Source organism: Amphiprion ocellaris, chromosome 2 (genome assembly GCF_022539595.1).
Source record: "Amphiprion ocellaris isolate individual 3 ecotype Okinawa chromosome 2, ASM2253959v1, whole genome shotgun sequence".
NCBI classification, from domain to species: domain Eukaryota; kingdom Metazoa; phylum Chordata; class Actinopteri; family Pomacentridae; genus Amphiprion; species Amphiprion ocellaris.
The window spans coordinates 37776225-37790451 of record NC_072767.1 but is presented as its reverse complement, the minus strand read 5'-3'; the positions used below and the strand labels follow the sequence as shown (position 1 = coordinate 37790451).

The window sequence follows — 14227 nt, the reverse complement described above, 5'->3', positions numbered from 1 at the left end:
GACCGACTAACCTCATTTGTTTGGATTGACTACTGAAATATTCACCACAGATTGGTGATAGAGAGGAGAGTTTTAAATAGAGGCAAGGTAATATCATCTAACAACATAAAGATGCATGTATTAAAGTGCTTTCATAATGCTTGCCGGTGCTTAATTTGTTATATCATTTGGAAAAGCCCCCAAAATGCAAATTGCTGCTACTCGCTTGTCGTTATTGTAATTTATAAATTATTAAGACAAAAAGAGAATCTTACTTTTTTTTGACTGATGTAGTTCTGCAACTAGGTAATTATTTCCATTATTTCAAATGTTTGTTTTTTCTTTTAAATTAAAGAATCAAAAATATCTAAATAACTTTTTCATTGAGCATGCAGCCCAATCAACCTTTATTTATTTGGATTGATTATTGAAATATTCAGCACAGATTAGTAATAGAAGAGTTCTCTATTGAGGCAAGGCAGAATCATGTGAGAACATAAAGATGTCATTGTAAAGTGCAGCTAAAAATGTTCATCCATGTTTGTAATCCAAATGGCCGAAAAAAATGTTACCCTTAATTTCTGTGTGGTGATACTAGCTTATCGTTTTTGTCTTGTGGAGTTAAACAATGAGAACAAATGCAGACAAAAAAAAAAAAAGTAAAAATCACAACAACATTAACTGTAAATTGTAAATTTGTAAAACTGTAAATTTAAAATAATTTCTAGAACTTGACAAGTTGTTCTGATCATGAAGTAAAATACTAGATTGTTCAGTTCCAGATACCTGTGACTGAATGTTTTGTGTTTTTGTAGATAAACTGTTATCTGGCAGTTACAATGCATGTGTAAATGATGAACTGAGGCATAATAGGCTACTGTTGAAATTGAACTTGTTTTCCTTAAGAAATTTCAGATTCATAATATTTTGTAAAAAGATAGTTCATTAAATGTGAACATTTTCAGAATGTACTTTTTTTTTAACTAAATCAAAGGGGAAAAGTTGGAGTTTTGGTTATTTATAGGTTATTATGCTGTGATTTTACTCTCGGGGCCCACTGGAGATCAGATTGGGGTTTATGTGGTCCTTGGACTAAAATGAGTTTGACACCACTGATCTTTACTGTGAAAAACAACAAAATGGAATCAGATAAAATAACACAGCCCTGCATATTCATGTTTTCACGGTGTGTGTATATATATATATATATATATATATATATATATATATATATATATATATATATATACACGCATGAAGTTATTGGGGGGGCACGAAAGTTTTTTGTCCTCTGAAGGGGGGCCTGACAGAAAATTTGAGAATCACTGACTTATGTAAACTATTGAAAAACAAACTAAACTAGCTCATTCATTTGTATGAAGTAAAGAAAAGGGTCATCACCTACATCTTCAAATTAAACAGCAAGGTGTTGCTCTCCTCTACTTGCAGCAACACAAGGAAAAACAACACAGACCACAAGAATATCAGAGACCCTCTCAACAGTGACCCTGAGGTGACATAGACACTATAAATGAGCTTTCACCAAACCTAGGATCATCTACACCTGTGCTCTTGTCCTACAATGAGCCTGGTTGAAGTTCTTTTGAGGGTCAACTTAGAAGATCATCACTCTGGCTTGACATGGTAACCTCTATCACCCAGCAGAAGGCCATCAAACTCTCCTGTAATGTACACTGGATACATTAGAATATATTGAAGGAGGTAGACAAGTCAATTATATTGTTAAAATCTTTACACTGCTTATCACATTGCAGTCTGTTGCTCAGGTTAAACTCATCACAAATCCTCAAGCCATGAACAAAACCACACCACTTGACCTCCACACTAGAAATAATATATGCAGCACCACATATGATCTTGACAGTGCAGAGAATAACACATGTTGAACTACAATGCAGCCTTTAACATTTTGAAACTGTACTCAATCTACCTGCAGCCTACCTGCACATTTATGCTGTGAATGCACTTCCTGCTCACATAATCAGCTTCAGTATGTGAGGCAACTGTGATGGGGATGTGTGTGCCATCTATGCAGCCAATCACACTGAGAAATCCTAAAAGACATTAAAATTACTAAGCCCAATCTGACATTGCAACATGATGTCATTAACAGAACATAATGTAACATTAATTTAACAGATCTCTACATCATTGATCTGCAATCCTGTGAAACTCCTTGATGGCTCTGACAGGTTTATGTCCAGGGAAAACCGCAAAGATGAGTAAAAACCCTTTCAAGGCCAAGCACACTTTCCTGCCTCTCCTACACACAGTTGCCTTACTGAAGCGCTCTGCACCTCAGGCATTATATGGAAACACTTCCATTTGCAAAGAACCACAGTGCAACACACAATATCTGCTGGGATGTCACACCATAACTGCACTTGGTAATGTCACAAATGTAAGGACAGATTAGGTTGTGGATGTAGATTATGAACTGTGATGTAAAACGGTACCACTCTAAAAGACAACTATCCAGAAATGCAACAACATCTATGCACAGTCTGATAACAATCTCCCAAAAATATTTAATTCTGTGCACAGTAATGCTGCTCCTTCATCCACTGCCACATTAATCAAAGCACATGACATTTTGACACACAGCAGAACTAGGCTTCACAAAAACTCACCTGCTGACTGAATGAATGACAAAATCAAATAACATATGTGGCTGAAAAAGGCCAGAGACGGAGAGGAACTCAAGGTTTACTGAGATAAACCTGGTCCCGGCCAGGTTACATTCATAGACTCCGTTACTACAGTAACTAACCAAAAGCTTTACTTATCTCTCTTTCTGAAACAGGCTAGAGTTACCCCTCTGTCTCTAGTTTGAACTACTTCCCTTTGTCAAACAGAAAACCCTGAGTTTACCTCATTTCAGGGTTAACAAACTCAGACTTTTCACTAAACCTACTGTTACAAGATTTTTTTATATTATCATTAATGATAATATAAAAAACCTTCTAACATTCCCTCCTGTTTATCATTAATACATTCCTTTATGATCAACACTTTTATCCCTTGAAGGTCCCTTGAAAAGGAAAAAATGCTCCTTTGTGTTATTATGTTGTGTTCCAGTTAATGCTTTATTTACACCAAAACAGATATCATTTATTAAAGTCCAGCCTTTTCTCTCCCACCATAAACTTCGGTTAAATCCCTCAAATCAATGTGAAGTCCTGCCTCAACATTGCATCAGACCAAAGCTGCTAAAACAATCTCAAAAGTAATTTCTCCTTCTCCTTTCTTTTCTTCTCCAGAACTTGAATCAGAACCCTCGCACTTTGCTGCCCAAGTTTTTCGGCCTCTACTGTGTCCAGTCGGGCGGGAAGAACATCCGCGTGGTGGTGATGAACAACGTCCTGCCTCGCGTGGTTCGCATGCACCTCAAATACGACCTGAAGGGATCCACCTACAAGAGGCGAGCATCCAAGAAGGAGAGGGAGAAAGCCAGACCCACCTTCAAAGACCTGGACTTCATGCAGGACATTCAGGATGGACTGATGCTGGACCAGGACACTTACAACGCTCTGGTCAAGACTCTACAGAGAGATTGCCTGGTGAGAAAGACGATTGCACAGCTGCTACTTAAAGATTCTTCACTCGCCCCACTTCTGTTTTCTGTTGATACAGGAACCGGGGAGAAAGGACAAGCTTAAGGGGAGATGGTGAAGGGTGGCTTACTGGTGGGAGAGGAGGATCCATACAGCACTCTAGTAAAGAGTTTCCAGAGAGAGGAGGGATCCTATGCAGCAATGGTTAGAGGGAAGGATTAGAAGCAAGGATGAAATGATGAAATAATGAAGCATCCCAAAGGGAGAACGATAATAATCCTTCAAAAGGAAATGGAATAGGGTTGGAAAAACCAGAGTATGTGTCCTGATCAATAAAAGAGGATCGTGGATGAGAGAGTAGATGAACAGAGGTGGGAGGGAAGGAAAGTATTTATGAGAGTGTTTGGCATTCCCAGGATCCCTCACTATAAACTAGAGTTTGTTACGAGCAAGAGGTTTATCAGGGTGTCTGGTCTGGTAGCAGGCCTGCTCTTGTCTTGTAAATCACCGCCTCACGTTTACATTTTAAGTGCTTGGAAGAGCGTACCAGCACACACTGGCTGCTATATACATTGTTTATTAATGTGTGCATCCATGTGCATCCCTGTATCTCCATTCTCCACGCTTTCGTCCATATTTATATACATCACATGTCTGTCAATCACTGCACACTTACATCCGTCTGCATGCGTCCTGTGCTCAGGTGCTGGAAAGCTTTAAGATCATGGACTACAGCTTGCTGCTCGGGGTCCACAACATGGACCAAGCGGAGAGGGAGAGGCAGATGGAGGGATCCCAGGGCGACAGCGACGAGAAGAGGCCCGTGGCTCAGCAGAAAGCTCTGTACTCCACAGCCATGGAGTCCATCCAGGGAGGAGCAGCCTGTGGAGGCTCCATCGACACTGACGACACGTGAGTTCAGCCAGAGAGACAAGAGGCCTTTGGCTAAACAGCACAGTGACAAATGTGACACTTCAAAATGCATGAAGAGTGCATGTCTCAAACTTGCATTAATAGAAACAAGCAAAATGAAGAATAAAATAATAATTGCCTCTTATTTTTTGGCATGTATTTATCTGCTTTATGTTGTTACTCCATTGAAAATCTGTTGTGAGCTCTTTGACTCATGTAATGATTTCCTGTGACATTTTAAGTCCTTCAACTGAAAATCAAAACCATTCAGTGCTTCAACTGAAGCCGTTTTTTTTTTGCAACATAATCCGTTTTTCTCATACAGCATGTTAAATTTAAACAATTAGCATGTTTTTTCATTTTAATAATGATAATTGAATTCAGTTTTAACTTGTTTACAGTGTTTACAGCAACCATTTTTAGGATAATGTTGCTAGAGTTCTTTCAAGGGTGATACTGATATCAATTATTAATAATCGAGGAGATTCATACCCAAAACTTAGAACTGATATTCTTCTATTTGCAGTAAAGTTTAAAAAAAATGCAGTAAATTTAAAAAAAACTGCGTAATACAAACTCCAGCACAAAACTTCATTGAAATGCCTTTTTCGTTTATTTACATTTTAGACACATTTAGACACATCAGAGTCAAAGTATCACATTTGTTTAGCTATTTTATCTGTAATTGTTTTAGTATCAATGCTAATCTTTAGAAAATTGATGGATATTGGATCCAATGATTGGCCAAACCAATAACCGCTTGACTCTAATACAAACACAAATGTTACTGTAAAATTGTTGCATATAAACAAACTTCTAAAACTTAAGGTCAGTGAAAATTTTAAAGGTGACACTGAATCAGGTTTCTCCCCTTTCAAGTAACCCTCGAGACAAACTTAAGATCCACCCTGCAAAGCGGTCAGTATTTTTGTGCCAGAGCTCTGGCTGTGCTTGCTTTGAGTGCAGATTAAAAGTTCAGCAGAGTGGCGAGAGACCAAAACCTGCTAACCTGTAAAATTAAAACAGTTAAAACATTGACTGCCGCAGGTGTAAGGAAGTAGGATGAGCAAGACTGACTACTCAAGCAAACACGAAATCTCTGTATAGATTTCAGTTGAAAGAGGAACAAGAACGTCCTGCTTTTACAACCAGGTCAGATTGCTTGTAGAAACATCATCGGAGTTGGAGAACAAAATCAAATTGCATCAATTTTCTGTAGTCAGCTTAGAAGAAAGAGGAGCGGCGAGTATCAGCAGCTTCATCGAAACACTGTGTGGTTATGGGATAATGGATTATTTGGTCGAAGGTGAACACTTGAAGTGACAAAAGAATTGGACCAAGAGTTGAGCTCTGCAGGAAGCGAGACAATAAGTTGTCAGAGGTAGTGGAGAAAGATCTTTTTAGAAGGCAGAGAGGAAACAGAGCAGATAGTAACATCCCCATTACATCTCCAGTCATTTAAAACAACAGAGAGAACTGCTAAAAGTCAAGGCACTCTTGAGTAAATGTGTCAGACTAAGTGGGGTAGCTTGTGGTTCAAAGTAATGTTTAAATGTCAGATTACACCTTCTGCAGCTGCTGTATAATCAATGTCAAGACCTGTTCTCTTCACTGGACAGTTTTTAGTGTGAATGTCAAACATTTTATTTCAGCTTGACTTCCCTTCTCCTTCCAGGATGGGCGGTATTCCAGCTGTTAATGGAAAAGGGGAAAGACTCCTCCTCTACATCGGGATCATCGACATCTTGCAGTCCTACAGGTGATCATCACATAAATCATTTGATGAATTATAGTGACTTCAGGTCCTCGGCTGTAGATCTGACTCTTATGATTCTGACTTCAAATACAAGTGAATTAAATATGTGTACATATTGTACCTTCCTGCTGCAGCAAGCAGACTGTTTGTGCACATATACTGGATCAGTTTAATCTCTTCCAACAGCACATTTACGGCTGTCATCCTGCAGACATATTGCATATTCACAACCTTGATATACTGTACTTGACATGTTTTACATTACTTAAACTGTGCTTCTCTTTGTTTCTGCAGGCTAATCAAGAAACTGGAGCACACGTGGAAGGCTTTAGTTCATGACGGAGTGAGTTTTTATTGCGCTTCACATGAGACATAGCATTCAGATGCAAGAACAATTTAAAATAGACGACATATGATGAACTGTAGCCCTGAATTTGTTCTCTGACTCGTGACTGAGAAGTTTTATTGACTTTAAGGAGAGTCTCTCTGTCAGCTCATATCTCACCTCATCTGTCCATCTTCTGTCCCTCTTGTTCTTTTTCCACCCACACAGATAAACTTGTAAATATATACTAAACAAGTTGGTCTGTTTATGCACATTTATATCCGTGTGTGTGGTTTTGTATTTAAGCTTATTAAAATCCTGCTTTAGGAAGAGCTTTGAATTACTCAAGTGTTAATTATATGCGTATCACAAACAGTTTTTTAGAGGTAATATTTTATTATTGTTGTGTACTCCATAACAGTTAATCCTCATTATTTTCTGCCATTGTTGTGAAGATTAGCCATTACAGAGCTTTACTCAAAATTAATCAATTTAACAAGCTTTTTTTTGAAAAAGAGACACACTTTATCTTGAGTCAGTTATATATTGTAATTATTTTCTAATTTTAAAGAAAGATTTACACTTTGATTTACAATAAACAAATGTCCCCTTTGTTCATTTTGAAAGTATGTGGGCCTTAATTTAGTATCAGCAAATCATGACTGCATCAATTGAAATAATGTATAATGTCCATAAAGAAACAAGTCCAGTATTTCTAAGACTCTCAGCTCCTACACAGTATTTTATATTATGTTTTGTCAGGTCAGCTTTTACTGGAAGTGGGATACGGAAAATCACTTAAGGACTTAGACTGATTTACACCACAAAAATAGATAGTCTTGGGTTCATTTATGCATTTAGGATCACAATCCTAAATGCATAAATGTAGCAGAATCTTTCAAAGTATCCCAGAATGCCTTGCGGCATAAAAGCAGAATTATAATAGAAAAGTCTAACACATTCATCCTTTTCTTTGTATTTACTTTGAGAAATAGCAACATATTGACATTACAGTTTTATTTTACATGAATATTCAGTGTAACTGGATATTTTATTTCAGATATACTGTTATACAGAACAGTATGCAATAATGCACTTCCCTTTTAAAATAGCATTTTAAAGTCAAATCAATCTGTCTACACAAGCATTTTAGATCCATTTTAGAAAGAATATCTGCCCAAAATGAGAACACACAACACATGAACATTCATGTACACTGTTGTAAACATGAAGAACTATATAACAGCTGCTGCAAACAACAAGATCAACAACACCTCTAATCTGTTATCCATGTTGAATTAACCGCTTGTAGTCAAGGCGGCTGTTTTCTCCTAGAAAATAGTCACGTGATATAATTGTGACAAATCAAGGAAAGACAGTTCAGACCCAGCAAACATGAGTGTCTGTATGATTAATTTTTACATTTTTTTTAAAGTCTTGGTTGAAGATGAAGCTTTATTAGTCCTTAAAGACATTCTTGTACCTCACAAAAAAAAAAACAGCAACAAAAAGACATAAGTTTAGGGCCTGAAAAGTAGAAAAGCAATAAGATATAAGTATGATTCATTACTGAAATAAAAGAGCTAAAGTAAGGCTAGAATAGGACAGTGAAAAGTACTGCTGGCCATAATACGGAGGTAATATCACACATGATAATGAAATATTGCACCTGAAAAATAAGATTAAAATGAAATATTGCACATTATGCTGACAATGTTGTACATAAAAGTGAAATATTGTACTTGAAAATGAAATTTTCTGCCTGTCCAGACAACAAAGTTACCCTGGAGTTTCAAAACGGGGTCAGCAATCCTTCCAAAAGTCCCCATTTTAGGACTCCTAAAAACGCCAGAGCAGTGCAGGTGCTTGGCATAAACATAGCAGAGGTTATTCGTTTTGAAATGACAGCATATTAGTGTGGATGTAGCCTCAGTATTCCTCCTCGATCACCTGCAGATCCCCAGGCTCTGAAACGCCTCCCATCTCGCCATCCACTCAGGATTTTACGCTGTGCATCATCACAGGTCTGCTCTCAAGATAGAATCGGCCCTATCAATCTCTCCCCCTCGCTCCTTACTCACGCCACTCTCCCACTCTGAAACACTCTCATGCGCAAGATATGTGTGGGAGATCAAGCAGCCGCCCGTGCGTCACCGTTGCTGACAGTAATGGTTACTCCACACTCTCCCCATGTTACACACAGCTGCTGGATGCGTTCAGAGTTGTTACTCACATCGAGCAAACGGTGATGCTGAGGCAAAAAAAAATCTAATAACTGAGATGCTGGATGCTGTCTCTTCACTTCCTCAGTCTCCTCCATCCTCCTGTCACTATAAACCAATCACCAAGTGTCATCTGTCAGTCTGCTGGTGGTGTTATCTCAGTCTGCTGAAACATAAATAATGAAGGGACATGTCTGTAGCCTCGTCTGACTGTGTTTCCGTGTGTCTGCTGCTGCGTTTGTATGTGTTGCTGATTTGACCCAGAGAAAAGAATTACAGAAGTGGGACGCTAAAAGGGCTCGTAGACGGTTTTAATCTAATGTAAGCACCAGTTTGATCATTTTACTCGTGCACCATTTGTCTCATTAATCTCTCTGTGTCTCCCTCAGGACACCGTATCGGTCCACCGGCCAGGATTCTACGCCGACAGGTTCTTCAAGTTCATGAGCAGCACGGTTTTCAAGAAGAGCTCCTGTGAGTTCAATTTACGTGGAGACACTGCCTTACATAGTCAGACAGAACGAGCTGTGTGGGAAGAGCCACAGACGGAAATGTCAGATGCCAGGCTTCTGCTGCTTTTACTGCCAAGCCTTGACAGGAAAATCAGATACAGTAGCTAAAAGCCTTATTAGGTGCTGCTTAATGTCATCGGAGGGGGAAAAACATCAGTTTGAGCCTTGTGCAGTGTTACGTTACAGTATTTTTGAGGATTTTCAGACAAGGACACGGGAGTATAAATGTGAGATTTTGAAAATAAATATCAATTTGTGCTTCAATTTAAAGTTTAAATTCAGTTTGGAGTCAGTGAAGCATGGTACTATCCAGAAATACACTGACATTTGTTAAGTTGAACTAATTTCCTGCATAGATACAGTTTCTGTCTTTAGTCTGGCATTGAGATTTGTTTCGATTTGGGGGAACTGACCCGCTAAAATCTTTTTTTTTTCTTTTTTTTATGACAGCAAGCTTGGAAATATATCGTCAGTGCTGTAAATCTGTCTTCTACTCAAACAAGAGAATGAATGAGTTGGTAACCAAAAACCAAAGCAGCATTCTTAGACAGAAAATTAAAGTGAACAAAGGAACAACACAATTCTGAGAGATTTCATCAAACATCATCTAAAGAATGAGTTATTAGAAAAGATAAAGTTTAATTATTTAAAAGTTGGCTGAATCTTTATTTCTTACACATGTCACACGTGTGTTCTCGCTGTTATTTAATGCATTACTGTGCTTTGTCCCTCAGCCCTGAAGTCCTCTCCATCCAAGAAGGGTCGAGTGTCTCTGACGGTGCCAAAGTGTGGCGGTCCTGGTGCTGCCTGGTCAGCCAGCCAGCTGCCCTGCGAGAGAGACGAGAACATCTACGACCTGAGAGGAGCTCGCAGCTTCCCAACACTGGAGGACGAGGGTGAATACATCCTATGCAATCACATGAAAGTAGTCAGACAGATAGGCGGCGGGCAGATCAGATAGGAACAAGAGCCATGATTTGATGATTTTGCCCGTAAGAAGATAGGATCTTGTTTTTTCTGAGCTCTGAGCTGCTGTTCTGGTCTCACAGCACATCACAGTGAAACGTCCTTCAGGGCAGACGAACAAGGAATAAAGAAGGTTATAGGTTATAGCCTCCTTTTGTAAAAGATAATCATTGGCAGCCCACTGGTTCATAGCTGTAGCCATGGGAAACAAAAGCAGAACAGCCTGTGAGAAGAAGTGAAATAAATGCCAAAGAAAACAAAAACAGAAAGCTAACATGCCCCAGCTCTGTCTGCTATAAGTAATAAATCTCTGTACATGCATCCATCTCCTCCTGCCAGGGCGGCCAGATCTTCTTCCATGCACTCCTCCATCGTTTGAGGAGGCCACCACAGCGTCCATCGCCACCACACTCTCCTCCACCACCTCCCTGTCCATCCCTGAGAGATCTCCCTCCGACACAGCTGAGCACCCCCGCTACAGGTACCCACACCTGCACATTTATTTCACACAATCACGGGGAATCAAACTATTCACTACCACGTTATCTGAAAGAGTTTATAGATTTTATTCATACAGAAAATCTTGATTTTTTTGCACCTTAGTCTTGTATGAATGTAGCAGAATCCCGCAAAATGTCTTAGTGGTATAAAAGCAAAATGGTAATAGAAAAATTTAACACATTCATTTTTTATTTGAATTTTACTAAGATTTTGACGCTACAATTTTATTTCACTTGAACATTTACTTAATTGTGAACAAGTGTGACTTTAGATACATTATTGCTGCTACAATCCTATATAGTACTGTACTCTCAGTAAACATTTTCTTTTTAGAAAAGCTTTTTAGAATGAGAACAATCTCCGACCAGACAAGCATTTTAGGTTCATTTCAGAAAGTTTCCCAAATATGGCAAATGACTCTGTAATTCACTGCTTACTTATTGTTTTTCCAATTCAATTCAGTTTTATTTATATAGCGCCAATTACAGTCAAATTGTCTCAAGATGCTTTACAGAACCCATATGCCTGAACCCCCAGAGCAGCCCTAAGGTTTTTCTTGTATAGAGGATTTTTTTGCACCTTCCAAACAGGCTTTAGCCAAAAACAAAGGAATAATAACTAGCCAAAATGATAACGATTGAGTTTATCAAAGTTTTACTAACTGAGGCTTCTTTTACTTAAGCATAATGCACATTTTGGTTTATTAAATGGCCTGAAATAATAGAAAAATACATAAATTTCGGTCAGAATGATATCACTGACTCATTGGACCAATGATTAGTTTCAACCTTATCGCCAATGCTCAGAGGACAAATATGAAGACAACAAAATGCAGTTTAGCATCTGACCAGCAGTGCATTATACTCAGTATGTTACAGTATAATCAGAATGAACAGTATGGTAAGAGTGCTATGAACACACCAAGTATATGAACATAGCTGTAGATACAATATAGATCATCTAAATTTACAGGTACTTTAAAATGTGTAAATAGTATGAATAGTATAAACTGCATGAACAGTGTAAACATTGCAAATAGTATAAACTAAATTATTCTTACTGTTGTGTGTTTAGTGGACAACAAAGGCCCATTCTGAGCCAGGAAAGTGTTTTAGTATGAAATGCAACATATTGACGCAACATCAGGGTGAAATAAAGCTTCCAGTTTCTGCTGTCAGTCTACTTTATTCTTTGGTGAAACTGAATTCTGTTTTGTTTTATTGTGAATTTATATTATTTAGATATTAATTCACAAATTCAGCTTTACACTGTGGTGTCAGTAGTCACTAATGTTCACATTCAAGGACCCACATTTGTTTCCTGTTAGTTGCTGCTTCAGTCCTCGTTCACAGCTTGTACTGACAGTGTTTCCTCTGTCTCCAGGAGACACACCCAGTCGCTCAGCCACGACGGACGGTGAGTGGAATCATAAATGTTTGTAAAACAGCTGGTTCTGACGCTCGCTAGCTCTATGTTTTCACAGCATTAAACATGTGTGGGTGTGGTGGGTGGGTAGCAGAGAAAATGTGAGGTCAGGCTGTTGGTCAGTGTGTTTTATGAGTAGCCTCATTCCTCCTTGTTGCTAAGATGTGGCTGTGTGTGTGTTTCAGTGTTTCATTTCCTTTTTGCCCGTGTTGTTTTGCGTGTGGTTGTTTAGGACCCAGGAGGAGCTTCGTGTGCGTGAGGAGGACCAGCAGACCATCACGGTGGAGGTGGAACTGAAGAGACACGACAGCGAACCCACCATCTCTGTTCCACAGCCTTCACCTGAAACTAGGTACTCCACCCACACAATGACTCACTGTGTGTAGAAACGAGTTAGGCAGTTTCCTAAAGTCGTAGTCACTCCCAAATACTGCCGTTCATCAAAACAAGTCATGTACTCCGGGAGATGAATGCACTCATTGTCAGTTTGTTTACATGAACCACGCATCAGAAACACAACCATGTAACCACACAATGCTGGATGAAATACCCTGAACATAAACCATGACACCATGGATTTAAATATTTAATTCACTGTTGATGAATCAGCTGTGAGAAGTCTTATCATCAGTGAAATCTAGATCATAGACTGAATAATAAAAGATAAATGTAGCCACAGTGAGGTCACCCACTGGTTGTTTTACTACCATTTTGAAGAATTCAGTTTAGCTCTTAGACTGTAACCATCTTGGTTTTTTGAATACGGACATACCTATGGCTCTAATCAGTCACAGACGTTAAAATATGCCCTGCTTTATTGACTGTTTTAAGCTACATATAACCATAATTTACAAAATAGACATAATACTTGCAATTGAGACTATAAACTAATTAAGAAAATGTTCACCAAGATAATGAAATATTTGAAAAGTGGGGTCATTTTTCATAAACTTCTATACAGTCAGCGTTCTGTTTGCAACCACAGGAGTTGCTGGCCAATAGAAAAATGGTACGTCCAGATCCCTGTGCCTTGGCAATAGACTAGTTTACATCTTTTTTTTTTTGCACTCTAGATGTTTTGGTTTTATTGCTAAAATGTGGTAAATCTTCAGAAATACAAGGTGAAGTATTCAGTATTTAATAAGAAAAAACACTGTGCCAACCATTCATTTTATTTTATTTCACCTTTAGTCAACCTCATCTGTCCACATCACCTTTTGGGAGGTCCTGACCTGAAAACCAACCAACATTATGTTTATTTTACATACTGTCAGAATATACATGTCTAACATGAATAAAAGACACATATTAGATATAAATGATTCCTCTCTTTGTCTGTCTCACAACATGTTTCCATATTTGCCTCAAATACATTCTTAATTTTGAATGTCTTACAACAAACAGACCATAAACAGTAAAAATGACACACACAAACCGCCCTGTGTCCTTTTCACCGTCAACAATAAAAGAAAGAGGTCGTTGTTTTATACATGTGACCCCGATACAGGACAGATAAGCTTTAGAGCTGTAACGAGTCCTCCATGACCCCAATCATCTCCAGTATATGATTCAGTTTGATGTTGCACTATAAATAACCTGCTACTGGTGTCTCACCTGGGCTCAGCCAGCTGTTAGATTAACAAACACACACATACACACACACACCCAGCTTCTGACACGACACACAGATAACAATGAAAGTAGCTTAACCTATTTTATTGGGCTCGGGGGTCCTCTATTATGGACAAAATAAATGCTGCAGACCTCTCTACAGTAATTAGGTTATGAGAAAGTGTGCACATGCATGTAAATTCGTCTGTGTGTTGTGTTTTTTTCTTTATGAGACGGCACTGTGAGACCGATACTGGGCCAAAGAAGCCGTGACATGGGGGAACCAGCCAGTGGAAGTAGGGCAGTGGGCCAGGAAGCCTGCAGGCCTCGGGCTGCTCCCATAAAGCCCAGATGACCTGACAGTTCACAACCCAGATTTTAGTTAAATGCATTAGTTTGTCATTTTAGTTTTACTTGAAAGTTAAACTGCATAGAGACACTTT

General features: G+C 38.7%; 1 protein-coding gene across 4 annotated transcripts in view; it reads left to right on the top strand.

The window, feature by feature from the left end:
- pip5k1ca (phosphatidylinositol-4-phosphate 5-kinase, type I, gamma a) overlaps nt 1–14227 on the top strand; it is a 57468-nt gene that overhangs the window by 30552 nt on the left and 12689 nt on the right. For all 4 annotated transcript variants that reach the window (XM_023262544.3, XM_023262543.3, XM_055018107.1 and 1 more), the window contains exons 7-15: nt 3261–3560; nt 4258–4466; nt 6142–6225; nt 6517–6565; nt 9159–9243; nt 10016–10177; nt 10587–10728; nt 12132–12164; nt 12406–12525. In XM_023262544.3, the coding sequence (XP_023118312.1) occupies nt 3261–3560; nt 4258–4466; nt 6142–6225; nt 6517–6565; nt 9159–9243; nt 10016–10177; nt 10587–10728; nt 12132–12164; nt 12406–12525 (1184 nt within the window). The remainder of the gene's footprint in view (nt 1–3260; nt 3561–4257; nt 4467–6141; nt 6226–6516; nt 6566–9158; nt 9244–10015; nt 10178–10586; nt 10729–12131; nt 12165–12405; nt 12526–14227) is intronic.